At 44.2% G+C, this 19,594-nt stretch overlaps 1 protein-coding gene across 4 annotated transcripts in view; it reads left to right on the plus strand.

Moving 5' to 3' along the window:
• The window catches only part of DYRK1A (dual specificity tyrosine phosphorylation regulated kinase 1A), a 73,406-nt gene that overhangs the window by 18,158 nt on the left and 35,654 nt on the right, over window positions 1-19,594 (plus strand). For all 4 annotated transcript variants that reach the window (XM_053969652.1, XM_053969653.1, XM_053969651.1 and 1 more), the window contains one exon: window positions 7,309-7,386. In XM_053969652.1, the coding sequence (XP_053825627.1) occupies window positions 7,377-7,386 (10 nt within the window). In that variant the 5' untranslated portion in view covers window positions 7,309-7,376. The remainder of the gene's footprint in view (window positions 1-7,308; window positions 7,387-19,594) is intronic.

The raw sequence follows: 19,594 nt of genomic DNA on the forward strand, positions 1-19,594 counted from the left end.
TTTTTGTTTTTTTTTTTTTTTTTGTTTTGTTTTGTTTTGTTTTTTTTTTTGTTTTTAATTTGGGAGACTAAATCTGTGCCTATCTCCATGTATTAAAATATTTCGGAAACTTTCAAGATTAAAGGTACCAGGGCAACAAACATCTACACTGTTATACTTGAAATAAGTAACTTTAAATCTTTGAGAGCAACACCAGAACTGTCTTGTGCCAAAATGGAGCTGGAGAAGTAGTTTTATTTTGTTTAAATATGGGACAGCAGCTGCACAGACTATTCATAAATACATAAACTATTTCTCTTTGTTGTGGTCTGAGTAAGGTTGATTCTGATTTTTCCAGCTCTAGTCCTGGATGTAAAAGTTCAGGTGGCTGCACCTGAGTCCCCTCCCTTGCCAGGTGTCTGAGAAACAGCCCAGTTTGTAAATAAAGAATACAACCAAAAATAAGAGGAGTAGTAGTGACCACTAAAGTGGAAGAATAATCAGCTGTAGTAATATCAAGGTTGCAGTAAAAAAATCTGTAAATTGAGTGGTTTGGCCACGTTCTGTGGAAACTTGAGGCAGCTTTAGGTGTTCTGTAATTCTTCTTCCTCTATGGCTCAGAAATTCAGGGAGAAGTAGGAAGGTTGTGCTCCCTTGAGACTTCTGGGTCTGAAGTTCTGAAGTGATGAATGCAATTCTGTAGCAGGGCATGTTTGGCTTTGCATTTCTCAAGTTCTTTTCCCAACCACGAGGAACAGAAACAGTTTTTGTACATGGAATTATTGGCCTTGTTGAGGACATCTGTAGGAAAAAAATACCTGCAGAAAAAAAAATCTCAGCTCTGCAAAAAATGTTATATTCCTCTGCATAAAGTAATTTACAGCCTTTATGTATGTTCTGCTTTGGAACATGACTTTATTCCCATGCTCCTGATACTGCAGGGGATGGGCAGTTCCAGCTGTAGCATCTTTTTCTTTTGTTTGCTGGAGGGAGGGGAATGCAAATCCAGTGGTTTGACTTTTGTCTGGCACTACTAAGTGGGTGGAAAAAAGAGCCACTCCCCCCTCTAATTGGAGGTTCCTTATAAGGTCAGTGGACTGAAAATATTTGCAGTTTGTGCTTCTAAAATTAATTTTTTTTTTTAGTCAGTAAGTTAAGCATCAGATGCAAATTATCTAAAAAATCTCAAGTATTTCAACCTTTGTTGTGGGGTTTTTCTTCCCCTCCTCTCCCCCCTCACTGTGTCAGTTTAATTCTTCCTAAAACCACAGGCTTTATTCTGGGGTTCACATGAATTAATGAATATTTAAAAAAACAAATCCTGACTTCTCTGGCTGGATGGGTCAGTTATAAATTTAACATTTCAGTTCCTTCAGACACCTGGGAAGCAATTAATGTTTAGAAGTGATACATTTCCTAAATAGACTTTAAAAAATTGTGTATTATAGAAAAATGGGCGTGTTATCAATCAGGTATTTCAGAGACTCAAACTGCACTCTGAAATCTGCCTGGATTAATCCTGGTGTGACACCACTGCTCTGTGGGTGATAAAATCACACTTGGTTGTGTTTTAAGTGCATTTGAGGGTATTTTGACTCCACCACTGCACATCTGCAGTGGCCCAGCTTAGAGCACTGAACTGGGATGAAGAATTGTGGATTTCTCCTGCTCCCCATTCCCCCAGTGCACTTTGCTGAGTGCCCCTGTCCCACTGCAGCTGCAGCAGTGGGAAGGGCAGAGGCTGCTTCAGTTCTGCTGCTGCTGGAAAGAAATCCCTGCTCTGCTGCAACTGCAGATCTGCTGTGCCAGGTCTGAAATTGGGTGAGAAACTCGGTGATTTCAGCAAAGCTGCTTCCACAAGCTTTCACACCTCACCGATGGCTTCTTGCATCACGTGGTGTAAATTCAGCGTGAGAGTGAAACCAGTCATTCACAGCATCTTGGTTTCAGAGGAACCAGTGCTTTTGGAACCCTGAAAATCATTTGCAGCACACAAAAAAAAAATCATGGTTGGGCATGTTTTGGTTGAGCTGTGCTTGGGCATCTCACAAGTCCTGATGTGGAAGCTCCCAGTGCACATTGCAGCTCCTCAGGAGATGAGGGCTGTGCTGGGGAAGTCTGCTATCAACTCAGTTTTGCTTGTTGTTGACTTTTGCCCAGTGATGTAGGAAAATGGTCCATTTCCAGATTTTGAACGTTCTCTTTCCACGTTTAAGAAGGAGAAACCTGCAGCCCATGTGTGAGGGTGAGCTGCCTTCAGAAGGTCACTCTGCTCATGGTTCTGTAGAATACACACAGTCACCTGAAGAGAGGTACTTTATTTTTACTGAACTATGAATTTTAAAACCTGAAGATGGTGAATTTTAAAACCTTTGCCCAGAGCAGCTGTGGCTACTCCTGGATCCCTGGAAGTGTCCCAGGCCAGGCTTGGAGCATTCTGGGACAGTGGAAGGTGTCCCTGCCCAGGGATGATCTTTAAGGTCCCTTCCATCCCAAACCATTCCATGATTCCCCAGTTCTGTAGTCCTAAAGTAGTTGCTGTTTCAGTGAAAACATTCAGCTAAAAGGTGTTCCAGAATCCCACAGAACTTAAAGCTGGAGAAGGGGATCTGTGACTTCTTTGGGAACAGGACAGATGTGATGCTGATCACAAATTAATTTGCCTGTGTTTAGTACTCAATACATTTGCTGTGGGGTACATAGGAACCTGCAGGTGCCCAGAAAAGGAAGGGATATATTGGACTTTCATGCTGGAATCATAATCTACTTTGAATTTTCTGCTGTGATTTTGCAGGTGAACCCGAGTTGTTGTACAAAGCAGAACTCAGTCCAGCTTGGCTATTTTTTCCCCCTTTTCATTCTTGTGAATTATTCCTTAGGTGGAACATCGGCTGTGTTGGTCACAAGAACAGCAGTGAATTTGGGCGTGTTCAGCTTTCAGATGGGTGTTAATTTGGACATTAAACACACGGGATTTCCCTGGTAACAAAGCACGCTGCATGTGCTGGGTGCTGGCAAAACAATGATGCTGAAATTCCTCAGCTTTGTCCCTCTGGGAGGCTGTCAGTCATGGAGCACCCTGGCAGATTTATTAATCTAATTCCAATTGGATTAATTTTACTTCACATTTCCCTGTGCAGTGTTTGAAATAAAACATCGAATCTGGGTCTTTGAGGAATCTCTTGCTCACTTTGTTTTACACCAAACCACATCACTGGTTGCCTCTGCATAGTTCAGATGTCTAAATCCATTATATTCCATTGTGTTAATAACTCCCATTTCATGGTGGGTACCTCAGGATAATTTTCCTAGTAAATAAATAAAAAAATTCGGTTTCTAAGTAAGTATTTATATTTTATGTTGCTAGCAACAGGCCTGCCTGTGTTCACCGAAGGTCAGTGACCTGAATTATGTTCAGCTCTGCCAGCAGTGTGTGTAGTCATGAGAAATGCAGGGGTTTCTTGTATTCCACCAGTATGACTTCAAAAATCACAAAATAATCTTTTCACAGAGGAAAAACTTGAATCTGGCTTTATAAAAAGATTCCATGTTGAATCTTACAATACAGTGATCCTGAATAAGGAAAATAAGTCCTTTTATGAAGGGTTTTAATTAGTAAAATGTAAAAAGTAAACCCCTCCCCAGCAGACTTCTCTTTTAATTAAATTTTCATGTTAATAATGGTTTTTGCACTTTAACTTTTAGGGGTATAGAAATCTGATTGCTCTAAACCCAGCTTTGATCTGTACTGAACCTATTGATGTGTATTAGGTATTGAGTTTTGCAGGAAGGGATGGATGCTCCTAAGGAATACAGGGAATAAAACTTTAATTCTCCAAGAGGCCAGCAAGGAAAGCAGGCTTGGGATGTGAGGAGAAGTCAGAGAAGTGAGGAAGTTTTGTTATTCAGTGTCCCCATCTCCACAATGTTGTGGATGTAACCTGGAATGGAACGTGCTCAGCATCCTCGGCGTGGCTGACTAAGCCTTGTGTGACTCCACTCTGGGATTGCTCATGGCCAGGGAGTGGCTCTGCTTGGGGATCCCATTCCCTGGGAGATCCAGGAGCCTCGGCTGGGGAGGGAAGAGGAAAGCAGGAAACAAAAGCACGAGGTAAAGTTGTAGCACAGATGATTTCGAAGAATTGCTCTCTTTGTTTAAATAAAAGACTTCAGCTTTTATTCTTCTCTTTGCTGTACCACTTTCAATAATTTGCTTTTTAACACCTTTCCTGTCATCTGCTCCTTCCTCTCCTCCTTTATTTCCAATTCACTTCTGTTCTATACTGGTAAGGAGATCAAACTGGGTTCCTGAAGCCCAGTAAATGTTTTTACTGAGGGGATTCTTCTAGTAATGATCTTACAGACTGTGTGATGAATAGGATTTGCTCTTGCCTCCTCTTATCATCAATTTATTATCTAAACCAGGAAGCCTTTGTGCAGGCTGTGTAAAAGGCCTTTTGCTTTAAGAACTTGGCAGTGCAGACACAGCTGAGGACACTGACTGAGTTTAAGGTGCTGCCCCTGCAGCCACGGGGTGCAATTTGGTTGTACCTATTTAAAAAGCCCCTAAAATTGTTACCCTTTTATGTGGTGTGTCTGTGACACTGTTACTGTCACAGGGACTCACCAGCTCTGGGCTCTGCTAAGATTTCAACCCCCTCCTTGGAAAACAGGGCTCCACCTGCTTTTCCACTCTGGAATTCTCCAGTTCTCCAGGATGGGCTGATGGAGAGCTGGAAGGAGACTGAAGCTGGGGTGGATTTTTGTTCCTGGTCAGCTCTGAAATGCACAAATGTGTTGATTCCTGTTAATAACCTGTTAATGACTTTCTCACATCAGCAGCTCTTCCTTAGTGCTGGTAGCTCTTAAAGTGTCTTCGAAATTCTAAAATAACTCAGGGCTCAGTGGTTACCTCTGCAGCTGCTTTGGGAGCTGAGCATTCCCACTCTGGAATGGGCAGGAGGCAGTGGTTGAACACTCCATGATATTTTGGCTGAAAATTGCTCCAGCTCTGGTGGTAGTGTGAACTAAGCTGGGTCAGGATTGAAACTGCTCCTGCACTGGTGGCACTGGGAGGGGTCAAGCAGTGCTTGAGCTGCAGGGGGGTAAAGACAAGAGAGTCCTTCAGTCCTTGAGCTGCTGCTGTGGCAAAGGCTTCCTGTAATCCTGCTGTAAACCCAGAGGTGCTGCAGGCAAAGGGAATAAAGGATATGGGCCAGAGAGAGCTTTCAGAGATGGGACTGAGGCTCTGCAGCCTCAGGGCACCTGTGTGGGATGGACAAACCTGGTGCTCCAGGACTTGGAGCTGCTGCAGAGAGCCCAGAGGAGGCTCCAGGATGAGCAGAGGGCTGGAGCAGCTCTGCTGGGAGGAAAGGCTGGCACAGCTGGCATTGTTCACCTGCACAGGAGAAGGATCAGGGAGACCTTAGAGCCCTTCCAGTACCTAAAGGGGGTGAGAAAAAAAGAGAGGAAGGGACTTTTTAAGTGGGCAGAGAGGGATAGGACAAGGGGGAATGATTTTAAACTGAAGGAGGAAAGGTTAGATGGGATATTGGGAATTAGGAATTGTTCCCTGGCAGGGTGGGCAGGGGCTGGGATGGAATTGCCAGAGCAGCTGGGGCTGCCCCTGGATCCCTGGCAGTGCCCAAGGCCAGGTTGGACACTGGGGCTTGGAGCAGCCTGGGACAGTGGGAGGTGTCCCTGCCATGGCAGGGGTGGCACTGGGTGGGCTTTAAGATCCCTTCCCACCCAAACCACGCTGGGATTCCACTGTTAATTCATTTAAAGAAGAGTTTGCTCTTCCTTCTTCTTTGCTGTTGGGTCCCAGACTGCCTGAGCTGGGTCAGTGGGCTCAGCTCGCTGTGGGAGGTGTTCCCTCAGCTCCTTTCACTCAAACCAAAGTGATTTAGGCACAGGAGTGCCCAGTTTGTAGGAGCTGCTGTGGCCTCAGCAGTGCTCCTGGCAGCTGTGGATGTGGCAGTGCCATCCCAGGGCTCTGTGGAACCTCAGCCATAAAAAGGCTGTGGGTTCAGGATGTGGAATGGCCACTTTTAGGGTTTCCCCTTTTTTGGGGGGCACGACAGCAAAAATTCACCCGCTCCTAAAACACCACCACTGCAACACCTGCTCCGACATGGATCCAAAAAGCAGTTCCTTGTCCTCCTGCCCCCTTCCCTTCGGCGTGTGTGACTCTGGAGTGGCACAGGGACAAGGCCAGCGTGGTGGCAGGAGGGCAGGCAGGGCCCAGGGTGGGCTGTGCAGGCTTTGAACTCTCATTGTCGGGGGGAAATGGAGCGAACGGCGCCCGTTGTGCAGGGTCTGAGAGCATTTTAGGCTGCTCACACTTGCCTGAAGTTACATATTTCAGGAGGTGTTTAAATAATAATAACTCCCAATTCCAGCTGGTCAGTCATTTGCAGAGTTCTCTAAAAGTCTCAGTAATTCTAAGTGGGTTTGATGTTTCCATAGGTTGTAGAGTACCAATGATTGTTGGGAGAACAAGTGAAAAACAAATCCCTGAGAAATACTTTGACCAGTCTTAGTTGCTGGGTGTTGTGTTTGGGGTTTTAATTTAATTTTTTTTGTTCATAATTCTGCTGTTCTTCTTAATTTCTGTTGGAATTTTCTTTTAAAAAGACAGAAATATATAATAATTGTTATAATATAGAATACATAATGTAACATATATAATATATATATAATTATAACATATAACATATAATATATACTATATAATATATACAATATAATATATAATATATAACATATAATTAGTATATAATACATAAACAGAAACTCCTGTCTTTATATCTCTTTGTCTATGGAAAATACAATTTTATTTTTCTGAGCATATTTTAATTATTTGCAGCAAGGTGAACCTAATTTAATTTCATCAGGCTATGAGGAGAAATGAACTTTAACATTTAGGAATTGATATGCATTTATAGTTCTATATCTTGTAGATTTGGGAAAATCCCACAAGTTCAGTTAAATTTTCATTTAGAAATATTGTACTGAATTTCTGTGGAAATCCAAACATTTAAGTGCTTGGTAAAGATGGGTAACTGACAATTTTTTGGGATGATGTTAATTTTGAGATTTATTCAATGCCTAGTTGAAATTTAAGTTAATGCTTGCCATTTTGACACTTACAAAATTTTTCTAGAACCAGATATCAGTGGAAGATAAGTCTTTGTGATGCCTCTCTTTGCTTTTCCTATTGGAAAACTTCATTTTCTATTTGGATTTCCTCAGTTTAGCTCGGGGTTGAACTGAGCAGTGGTGGCTGCAGTTTAAGAAGTTTATTCTTGTTTATTTTCCCTTTTTCAGTGTTGTTTGCTGCTGGACTCCCCCGTCCCCACAACCCCGCAGGATGATATGAGACTTGAAAGAAGACGATGCATACAGGTGATTTGATATTTAGGATTTTTTACAATGAAAAATGATGGATGTTCTTGATGTGCTTCTTGTTGCTGTTCCATTCTCTGTCCCCCCAAATGATGTTGTTCTAACTTAGTAGAATATTGAAGAACTGACAGAATTTGGAAATCTTTCTTTGTCCTCTCGAAACTCTTCTGCAACTTGGAAAACTCTTCTTCTTCCAAGAAGAAAATGGTTTTCCTGAATGGAAATACTGTTTACAAAGTTGTTATGGGAATGATTCTGAAGGTGCTGATTGATATTTTTAGGAAGTTCTCCCATTTTTTGGCTAATCAAAAATCCTGGAAGTGCCAAGTTTTGCAGATTCAGTGGCTGATTTTTACTTTTGCTGGAGATACTCAGCACAGAAAATCACGAGCAGTAGAAATAGAATAAAATTGAATTTGTCCAACAGGGTTGGTCTAATTTTTTATACCCAAATGCCCTTATTTCAACCAGATCTTTGGTTTGCTTGTTCAGCTTTAAACCCCAGGAATCCTTAGGGCTGGGAAAAAAAAAAAAAAAAAGCCAGGCAGATTTCCGTGTGCATCCAGCTCATCTCCTGATTGACAGTTTTCAGTTGCATCAGCTGTTGGTGCATAAACAGCTTTGGAGGGTCTGTTTACATGGAGCCTTTGGATTAGGACCAAGATGCTGGAAGTGGAGATTTCATTCCCTGAAAACCAAACATCGCTCATTCCACTCCCATGTTTGTGAGTTGTGTGCTGAAAGCTCAAGTCAAAGCAGGTCTAAAGAATTCTAAAATTAGGTTGGGCAAAGGAGAGGAGAAGGAAAAACTTTTCCAAAGGGATATTTTATTTTCATACTTCATTTTCAGTATCTTAATCTAGAGGAGCAGCATTAAAAGTGTAGAAAATTGATGTCCCATCAGATTTGGGGAGCTCTGTGTAGTAGGCAGTGCCAGATTAAAATAGAACCTAAATATTGAGAAAATGTTTTGAAAGCTTTAAAAATACTCATCCCACAAGTGAAAGGAAAGATAATGTTATGAAATTGTACCTTATGTATGGCAGTGTTTGAGAGAATTCAGTTTCACATTGCAATACTTTAATCTGATGTAAAACTTCCAACTTCAGCACTTTCAGTTTTGGTCAGAATTTCTGATGGTGTTGAGCTTGTAGAATTATGAGCTTGCAGAATGGAAATGGATATAAGATTTTGAAATTTAAGTGATAATTCTGTCTCCTGCAGCCCAAATTCTTTATTTACAAGCCCCTTGATAAATACAGATGAAAAACCAGGACAAAGACCTTTATGCCCCTGTTGTGTTGGAAGTTAAAAAACTCAGATTTATTTGCATTTTCTGTTTGTTAGGAGAGCCAGGCTTGGTGTGCTGAGGTTCTGAGGATGAAGATTTGCAGGCCTTAAAATGAGAGCCTGCCCTGTGATAATTTTCTGGTGCAGTGACAGGAGGAGTCATTTGGTGACTCTGCTGATCTTGGTCCCAAGTGCAGAGTGGCTGGGGAGAGCTCAGGCCTGAAATTGAAAGGTTTTGTGGTTCTTGAGGATGGCTCTCCTGCATTTTCAAAAGGTTTCTCGAGGGTGATTGATCAGAGGTGCCTGGTAATGTCTAAACTACCTTTGGTTAAAGTGGGGAAGCTTCTACAGGGTCAATAAATTCTTTGTTTCAATGGGCTTCACTTCATTGTCCTGGACGCTGCTCTAAAGCCTTACAATCAACCACAGCAGAACAGGGGAAACAATCCCCTAAAGAAGAAGATTTTTTCACTTCTGCCATGGAATACTTTAATTTTAGATCACCCCTTCGGTTGAAAACACAGAAATGTATTAAGATCCACTGCTTTAAAAAAAAAAAAAAGAAAATTTTGAAGAAATGGGGATATTAAATGCTGTTTTGCAGTTTGACTCACCAGGAAAACAAACTTGCAGCATGTTTAACTTCTCTTTTTGCCCTGTATAATATGTGGGACACTCAGAAAAAGGGCACTTGAAGGTGCTGTTTGGAGAACTGAAAGATTTTCAGTAATTTCATCGATGATCTGGAGCAGGGGATCGAGTGCAGCCTCAGTCACTTTGTGGGCAGCACCAGTTTGGGCAGGAGTGTGGACGTGGAGAGTGGGAAGGCTCTGCAGAGGGATCGGGACAGGCTGGGCCCATGGGATGGGGTCAGCCAGGCCAAGGGCTGGTCCTGCCCTTGGGTCACAACAACCCCAGGAGCTCCAGGCTGGGCAGAGGGGCTGGAAAGCTGGGAAAGGCCCTGGGGGTGCTGGTGCCAGGGGCTGGACACGAGCCCAGGGGTGCCCAGGGGGGCAAGAGGCCACTGGCAGCAGGGCTGGGTGAGGAATTGTGTGTCCAGCAGGAGCAGGGCAGGGATTGTCCCTCTGGGCTGGCTCTGAGAGGCCCCTCGAGGGCTGTGTCCAGTTCTGGTCCTGCAGGAGAGACCTGGAGGGGCTGGAGCGTGTCCAGGGCAGGGAAGGGAGCTGGGAAGGGGCTGGAGAATTCCTGAGGGAGCTGGGAAGGGGATGAGCCTGGAGAAAAGGAGGCTCAGGGGGGACCTTGTGGCTCTGCACAGCTCCTGCCAGGAGGGGACAGCCGGGGGGGTCGGGCTCTGCTCCCAGGGAACAGGGACAGGAGGAGAGGGAACGGCCTCAGGCTGGGCCAGGGCAGGCTCAGCTTGGCCAGCAGCAGGAATTTCCCCATGGAAAGGCTGCTCAGGCCTTGGCAGGGGCTGCCCAGGGAGGTGCTGGAATCACAACCCTGGGAAATGTTCAGAAACCTGTGGATGTGGCACCTGAGTTCATGGTCTAGAGAAGGACCGGGCAGAGTTGGGGTAATGGTTGGACTTTGATGATCTTAGAGGTGTTCTCCAGCCTTAGTGATTCTCTGATTCCGTGTTTACTTGTGGATTTTTTAGGATCTGTTCTGCTTTTCCCTGAAACACTGCAATAAGCAAAGCTGGGGTTCAGCTCTTCACAGGAAAAGCCAAGTTTGTATTTCAGTCATGTTGTGATAACACAGGTAATACCTTAGAATGTGATTAAAAAGTGTTTTCAGAATGGGAATTTTCCACTTCTTTGTCCTTTACAAGTCTCTCCAGGACCTTTTGGGAAAGCAAGGAAGCAGACACTTCTGGGTGTAGTTAGGCTGGTGATCAATCATCCTACCCATATTCACTTTTCACGGTGTGGTGGCATCAAATTTGGGATTGTGTGGGTTCCTACAAGCTGAGATTCATCTTGGGTTTAAAAGTTGGTGTTTCCAGAGTTCCTGCTACCCCTTGTCCTGCTCCTGTGTAAGTCAGTGGTTGGTTGTTCTTTTTTTTTCCTCTTTTTTTATGGAGATTTCCTTATAAAAATCATTTGGTTTTATAACAGCTTTCTGGTTTTGACTTTTGTAGTTATGCTGGAGCCTAAGGAATATGGATCTAAAAATACTGAGTTGTCTGATTTTTAAGCTTTTGAAGAGCTCAAAGCTTCTTTTTGTAACCTTTGTAAGAAAACAGAGTAACATAATAGTTACAGCAAATTATTCTCATCAACATGGAATTATCTTGGATGCACCAGAGATGCTGAGAACCAAGGAAATGTGATAATGCTGTAGTCAAGTTTGATAAGACATTGGAGGTGCTCATATTGCTCTTAATTTTATAAAAACGGTCATTTTTGGAAAAGAGAAAAAGCCAATGCAGTACCTTTCAGTAAGGATACTGCAAGAGCAGTTAAATAGTCAGTTCACACACTGATACCTGTCCTCCCCTAGCTGGATCCCTTATTAAAATCCAACAAATCCAGAGGAGGGATTTCTGGGAAGTTCCTGCATTGGGCTGAGTTCAGGGCCTGCAGGTGTCCAGGTGTTTATTTTCTGGAAGAATACAGTGGAAGTGGAGAATTGGGCCATGGCTCTCACATCTCCTATTTCATGTTTTAGTTGCTGATTTCATTGAGCCTGTAGCTATTTTAAAGGATATTTTTATATGTCAGTAGTTAAAAAAGTCACAGACCAAAGCAGAAAACCCCTCTGTTGTTGTGCAGTCAGAACAAAGTGTGTCCATGGTGTTTGGAGCTCACCTGTGTTACCTGAACTGGCTCAGCCACAGCCACTGGAAGATTTACCAGGAAATTCCAGGAATTCTTGGGCCAGCACCGAGTTATCCCTGCCCTGGCTGTTCCTGTGCCAGTGGAGATGCTGGCCCTGGCTCCACTGAGGTGACTGCACACCTGGAGGGTCCAGCTGGTGGCAAAAAGCCAGGTTTGGAAAGAGCAGAACAGGTCCAGGTGCTGATTCCCTGCTGGGGCACAGCGTGGCTCCCACTGGTTTTATTTCTGGTTCCAGTTGGGTTCTGGCTGGCTGGGTCCTCCCAGGGGGTTTGTGGTGGATGTTCAGGTCCAGCCCAGAAGATCCCACCCAAATCATGTCTGAGACAGAGCTGAAAGTCTGAAATACAAGCAGCTAATGAGGGCTTGGATATTCCTGGGAAATTATTATTATTATTATTATTATTATTATTATTATTATTATTATTATTATTATTCCCTGGATATTCCTGGTAATAAGCCCTGGTTTTCCATGGATAAATAAATCCCTTTGCAGCAGGGCTTGGTGCTGGTTTTGGGAGTTTTTGTGCCACAGCAGTTGCTCCTCAGCCTGCAAGTGGAAGTTCTGCTTTTTAGAGATGGAGTCATTGACCTCAATGAATGATAACCTTGAAGTCAACAGATTAAATTAATGCTCTACTTTCTGGATTTGAGAGCAGCAATGTGAAAACCTGGACAGCTAAAGTTAGATTCGTGCATCCATATTTAAGAATTGCCTATTTAAAAGAAAAGGGGTTTTTATTCCCCTCCTCCAGAATGGCTCAGTACCTGTGATATTGAAAACTGAAGTTTTCAGCCTCAACCCCCATCTAAGAGGAAACAAAAATCCTGTTCCAGGATTTTGGCATGGAATTAGAGCCTGGTGGAGGATGCTGCTTTCCTTACTCAAGAACAGACCACAGCATCTGAACCAGAAAATCTTCAGATGCTGCTGTTCTTATATGTAGTTCTAATATTCTGGAAAAGTAATTTCTGTCTATTTTACCTCCCAATACATGTGACCCTCTGCTTAAAACCTGTTGAGGTGACTTTCAATGAAGTTTTAAATTGTGAGGAGATTTCTTTATTGCAAGACTGATTTTTTTTTCTGTTGCTGATTTCTAAGAGCAAAGAAAAAAATGGATTTTGAACAAAACCAAATTAAAATTCAGATCAAAAATTGCAATAATAACTATTAAAAATTATTTCCCATTTCCTGAATGAGTGGTCAGTACACTGAGAATGCCTGAAGTCTATAATGAACATAATGCTGGAAATGCAGAGGTTTTTCTGCAGCCTTTAAAGTCAGTGTTCAGGGTGGGAACAAAAAGGAAAGGTTCTCTTGGGCAAGGCAGCAATGGGATGTGAGACTGAGTTTGGAGCTGCCCATGGGGTCTCAGAATTGTGCCTTGTCCCAGGGATTTGGGACACCTTGGCTCAGGGCTGCTGGGAGTGGCCCTGTCTTGTCCATCCCATTTTGTGTCCTGTTCCTGCTGCTTTTGGCAGCAAACGTTCCTGGGTTGGTCCTGCTGGCCTGGGTTGGGAGGGTTTGAAGTTTGGAGTGAGGGTTTGGGTGTTGAAGGGAATCTCAGCCCTGTGCTCCAGGGAAATGCCCTCAGGGAGTTCCTTCCCATGGCTTTGGCACCAGTTTGGGAGCTTCTGCAGCTTTCCAAGGATCACACCTGAAATTGGTGCTCCTGAAGGACTCCCAGGGGGCAGGGCTGCACCAGCAGCACTCCATGGGTGTTTCATGGAATCCCTGGGGCTGGAAAAGCCCTCCCAGCCCATGCAGTCCCAGCTGTGCCCCGTGCCCACCTTGTCCCCAGCCCAGAGCTCTGAGTGCCACCTCCAGGGGACACCTGCAGGGATGGGCACTGCAAAGCTCCCTGGGCAGCCCCTGCCAAGGCCTGAGCAGCCTTTCTGGAGACACAAGACCCAAAATTCCTCATCATTGGACAAGCTTGATTTAAAATGGTACCACTTCAGTTCCTGAGCATATTCTGTGTTGAATCCATAAGCAGGGCAGCAGATGTTTGTAGGAGGCATCCTTTATAAATCATGGAGCCAGGTGGAAACAACCTCTCCCCCCATCCCTAAAGTTCTGTTCCTTTGGGGTTAGGTTTTAAAATACAGACAGACACCATAGGATGGTTCTCTTAACAGCCAGGCCTGAGTAGTTCTTGGTAAGGATTCCATTTATCATACTTCATCAGGCAGGTGGAGGCAAGAACTGGGCAAATATTGCTCCTAAATCTTGCTGAAATTAGACATTGTGACTTGCAAGGTTTGTATTTCCCTTTTTCTAGTCAGGCTGGTGCTTCCTGTTCTGTTCAGTTCATCTTGTGCTGTGTGGTTTTTGATGTTTATATCAAACCCTCTGCCCAGGCAGTGGTGTTTGCTTGATTGCTCACTGGGATCAGGCTGGTGGATTCCCAGCTTTCCAGAGCAACCCAGGATGTGCCCAGCTTGATGACAGAGTTCTTTCCTGGTTATGCACAGGGGAGAAGTCCTTCTCAGCAGGTTTTACCAGAGTTTCCATGTCTCAGTGTGCAATCAGCTCTCCATGGACAGCTTGGACATTTCCATCAGGCAGCTCCAGGACACATTTGTCAGCCCTCTGATGTCACTGGGTGCAGCTCAGACGTCATCTCAGCAGGTCTGGTTAAACCCTGCTGGATTTAGGAACACAACTAAGCTTGGAAAATGGAAAAGTGGGAATGTTTGACTCTCAGATTTCTGTTGTGATGCCACAGTCTCAAAACCACATTTGTTGATAAGCTGTTAAGGACAGAGATTAGATTAGAAAGCAAGAAACAGAATTTGTTTTTAGCAGTGACACATCAGATTTGAGGTTCTGACCTTGCATCTGTCCTGGGAAGAGCAGGGAATACCCAGCCCAGCATGGATCAGTCAGCCCAAGGGAAAATCCTGGTTCCTGAGGCTCAGCACTCCCTGACACTCACACCTAACCCCTGGTGACTTCTGGCTGAGTTAAATCCCAAAATATCTTTGGGGACCTAGCTTTGAGTTCATTGCACACAGAGCCAGCTGTTGAACATCTTTGCTGGACAGGTGGAACAGGTGGCTGAAATTTTGTTCCAGGCTGAGAAAATAGATTTGTTCCTGATTTCCTCCTTCCCTGTGGGAATCTGTTGGTGCTGGCATTTTCCTAATAAATTAGTTGTTGTAAATCCCTTAAAAATCTGGGGATACAAGCAGAGAGCAGAGTGATTGATTTTGGATCTTCTAACTGGTTTCTTTTTGTGCATGCTCTTAACTTCTCCTTGAATCCACTTTGTGAACAGAGAATCCAGCCTCAAGTTGGCTAAACCATCCAGCACTTTGCTTTTTCTTTACTAAAATCGCAGAAAATTTTAATATTTGAGCATCTTGCCTATTTGAGCTCAGTATTTTGGGGTGACCTTGCCGCTTGTTTGTGCTCCCTCAGATGTGATGGAGGGGGATCAGCAGATGTGCTGTGCCAAGAAATAAACTGAAGGATGATGTCTGTAAAGGTGGATGAAATTGGTTTCATTTTTACCTGGTTTTGTAGGCAGTGAGGCCTTTAAATAGCAAAAATATTTAATACTGTGATTAAAGCCCACAATTCCTCAGGACTGCCTTTCCACTCCAGGAAAATAAACTGTTTCTGGCAATACCTGGAGATCCAGGCATGGTTTTGTAGCTTGGCTGTAACAGGGCTGACATCTTCATGCTCCTCCAAGGTCCTGAAGGTGCCTAAAAGGAAGGAACTGCTTCTCCAAGATTTTGTCTATTGGTAAAAGTATCTGTGATTTCACCTGCCATATTAATGTGAGTTCTGACTTGCTGTTAATGCCTCTCAGTAGATCCACAAGTTGAGCTGAATATAAAACTGATTTTATCTTCATGTAGGTATGCAATAATGGCTTACATATATTAGCTTATAAAATATAAAATAAATTTAAACACCCCACCAAATCTATTTACCAAGTTTTGTACCTTCCAGTAATGCAGAGGCTTTGTTCTAGTTTGGAATAAAAATAGGAATTAGGCCCTTTGAAATATTTCACTTACTGAAGTTTAGCAAAATACCTGAAAGGCAGAAGATGTCCATCATAATTCCATCTACAGCTTCACTTCAGGTGAGTTCCAGATGTTCATGGTAGGCTCTGTGTTAGGCCCTTCAAGCTTGTGTAAAAAAAGCAGCATTCTGGTAATTGATTTATTCTTGTTTCTGAAGTTAGACCTTTCTAAAACTTCCAGCTGTAAAGTAATTTTACAGTAATCATTTCACAATGCTGAGTAATTATTGGAGACTTCCTTGAGTGCAGTGATGGATCCACGGTGTGGAGTTTTAGGGTATTTCTGGGCAGTGTTTCTTTTTAGTCTTCAGTGTTCACATCTCTGGAGTTTTCTCCAAAATTCCATTTTTGGCTTGTTGAGGTCATGGAATCCCAGAATGTGGAGGGAGTTTAAAGATCATCTCATCCCACCCCTGCCATGGCAGGGACACCTCCCACTGCCCCAGGCTGCTCCAGCCCCAGTGTCCAACCTGGCCTTGGGCACTGCCAGGGATCCAGGGGCAGCCCCAGCTGCTCTGGGCAAGCTGAGATGTTGAAGGGAAACTTTGATCCCAGATAATTGTAATAAATAAATAACTGGGAAAAATACAATTTAGTCTTGTGTGCTTTAACTTAGTGATGATCTTGTGTTTTGTCATTGGTGAGCCTCAGAATAAACTGATTATTCCTCACCTTTAATGCCCCTGGGCAGGTGTTTGATAAGAGTATGAGCCTCTTTTAAATCTTGCAAAGGAAAAGGGTCACAGCCCAAAATCTGGAGCTGAGCAGAGCAGTCATTGGCCGATGCTGTTGACGTGTTTTCCTTTCTTTACACCCCAGGATTTTACAAAATTCAGTTCACAGCTGAGCCTCTCCTGCTTTGCCATTTTCACTGGTTGGAAGGAGGCTGTCTCAAGGAAGAGACTTGATGTGTAAACTGTGCCAGCAGAGAGCTGCAGGAGCAGATGTGGTCAGAGGAGGTTTCAGAGCACCAGTTCCCAGACTAAAAGAGCTGTTTCCCTGTCAGTACCCGGAGCATTCCCAGCCTTGGAGCCCATCCCATGGAGCAGCACACATCTCTGCTGCTTCCCTGTCCTGCCTGCCTGCTGGGAAGGATTCCTGGGATGTGCTGGATCCAGGGGTACTCAGCTGCTGCTTCCATGCTTCCTCAGCTATTAATTCCACTGTTGTCCTTAAATCCTTTTTCCTTTCTCTTTGGACTTAGGATGTCTCACAAGAAAATTGCTTTTTTCCTCCTCTTGTCAAAGCAAAAAACCCCAGGGTTGCTCTATCTTTTGTTATATATACATAATATATAAATATATTATATAGAAATATAACTTCTTTTTTCCTGACCTGCAGCTGCAGGAATATTCCTTTGCTTCTTTCTCCCTTACAAAGCCTGGGAGAATTTTGTGTTGCTTTCCTTCGAAAGTTCAGCTTTTCTTCCATCTTCTGAGAAATTTTATCTGTAAAGTTGTTCTTGTCCTCTGGCTTGGGCTGACTTCATGGACTTCAGGAGTCTTCATGACTTCTCTTGTGAAGAAAAGAGATTTTCCTCTGAAAAAAAGAGGCTGTTTCACACCCAAATCAATGGGTCAGTTTTCAAGTTAAGATTCTGCACCTTCAGCTTAAATTGTGTGTTCAGCTTTGTTTTCCAACAAAGATTCTGGTAGCAAAAGGCCCCAGGCAACAACTGTTTGGATCCTGAGAAAGGCAAAAAGTAGTTGTTGTGTTTTTTCTTTGTTTGGTGTTTTCTTTTATGTCTGGAGGCATGTGGAGCTCCAGGGGAAGGCAAGAAGCACAACTTCATTTTTTCTTGGGAGAAATCCAGGCTCTATAGGCTGCCATCCAAATGCAAAAATTCTGACACTTCTCTGCTCAGAAAAAGTGCCACCAAAACGGAGCCAGCTGAATACTCCACTTCTTCAATAGAAGGCAGTTTCCTTAAATAGAATTTGGGAGCTAACTTCGTCTGGAGCAGGGATTTGGGTTCAAAACACTTCCAGATCCTTACTGACGTCTTTTCACTTCAAGTCTTTCACTCTGGCTACAGGTATTTGAGTAAACACTCCGTGGATATTCAGACACCTGAGGAATCATTTGTGTCCTGTAATTCCATGAATTATAGCCTGTGCAACATGAATGAAAAACCTACTTCACTTTTTTTTCTGGGAAGGGGTTGGTAAAGGAGAAGGGAATTCTTGCTTTCCTAGAATCATGGAATGATTTGGGTTGGAAGGGACCTTAAAACTCATCCCACTCCCACCCCTGCCATGGGCAGGGACACATTCCATGATCCCAGGTTGCTCCAAGCCCTGTCCAATGTGGCCTTGGACACTTCCAGGGATGGGACATCCACAGTTTCTCTGGACAGCCTCTGCCCCATCCTCACAGGGACCAATTCCTTTCCTACAAATGCCCTTTGCACAGCTACAGGTGCTCAGCATTTACAGATTGGTTACAATATTTTAGGGTTTGACTTCGTGTCACACTTTTTCCTGTGGATCCCAGTTTATTAGCAGTATTTTTTGCTATCAAAAATCCACATTATCCTCGATAACAGATTAGCAGTAGCTTTGTCTTCCCAAGAAGCTGCCCCAACCCATTAGGAAGATGGTTAATCTCCCTCCTGGATAAGCCTTTTGATCAATTTAGAGAAAAGTGAATTGGTGTCTTCTGAGCAAGTCCGGGTGGCAGCCACTTAAACAAAGTGATTTGGGCTCCTTTCAGCATCAGCTCCTAATGAATCGTGGGAATTTCATCAAAGACCAGGTAATTAGACAGGTACTGCACCTTTGGATTAATGGCACCTCTGACAGGGGCCTGGCTTTCCCCATTCAGAGATAGGAACTGATCAGTTTTGGAGAACAAGAAATGCCTCGGGAAGTTTTTGGAAGCACCTGGACAAGGTGCTCCATGGAGAAGCATTGCTGTGCTCAGCTTTGGAGAGTCAGGGGGGTCTTTACTCCAGCCCTTTCTGGGGTCCTCAGCACAGTTACAAGGGAAGGGACAAGCCCAGGAAATTCCAGGTGTGACTCTGTGCCTGATGTGCTTCTGGCCCTCAGGAGTGAAATCCTGTGAGCTGGGAACACGAAATTGCCCTGGTGTCTGAGCTTCCCAGGGAACAGGAGGCTCTGCTCACAGGGAACAGGGACAGGACAAGAGGAAAAGGCCTCAAGCTGTGCCAGGGGAGGCTTGGGATGGACAGCAGGAGGAATTTCTTTGCTGGAAGGGTTGTGAAACATTGGTGTTCGAGATCATCCAGTCCCACCTCATCCCAGCAGCACCAGCATCACCCCAAACCCTGTCCCCAAGGCCACATCCCGACTCCTCCTGAACACTGCCACAGACAGTGACTCCAAACCTCCCTGGGCAGCTCAGGCCAAGGCCTGACCACTCTTGCATGGAAAGTTTTTCCAGATATCCAATCAGAACCTCCCCTGGCAAAACAATTTCATCTTTGATGATGCTTTGAACCATTGGAGTGTTGGCTAAAGGTGGTCAATGCCTTGACCTCTGGAGAATCTGCCATGCTTTCCTCTCACAAATGATGGCAAAGACAATTTTCCACCTCTGTCCATTCCCTCTTGTTTGCAGAGCTGTTGGGAAGTCTCCCCTTTTGTGGAGCAGAAAAAGAAGGGAAGTCCTCTCTGGCATCTTCTGCTCAGACACGTTGGGCTCTGAAGCTGCTAAGAAATCACAGCAATCCCACAAATTCCCAAAGAAGTCTTGAGGAGCTGTGTGAGCTTGAGTGACATTTGGAAGCAGTTCTGTGCTCGCTTGGCCAGCAGGGCCAGAGAACAACACCGTGGTGCTTTCAACCCAGATGCTTTGGCAAAGCACAGCCTCGAGTGTCGCCACTGCTTGGCAGAACAACTGGTGCTGCAGAGCAGGAGCAGGTGCTTTGGGCTTTTTCTGCTCCTTCTGCACCAAGGCCCTGCTTTCTGCAGTGGCTTTGGAGCACAATAAACAATATTGCTCTTGTTTTCTGGTAAGGCTTTTCAGCTCTTCAGCAGACTTGGTGAAAAGTTGGGCTCTGTGGCAGTGATGAGAATAATGAGTTACATGGCTCTTGTTGTCTTCTACAAACATCTT

The sequence above is a fragment of the Vidua macroura genome, chromosome 2 (genome assembly GCF_024509145.1).
Source record: "Vidua macroura isolate BioBank_ID:100142 chromosome 2, ASM2450914v1, whole genome shotgun sequence".
In the NCBI taxonomy this organism is placed as follows: Eukaryota; Metazoa; Chordata; class Aves; order Passeriformes; family Viduidae; genus Vidua; species Vidua macroura.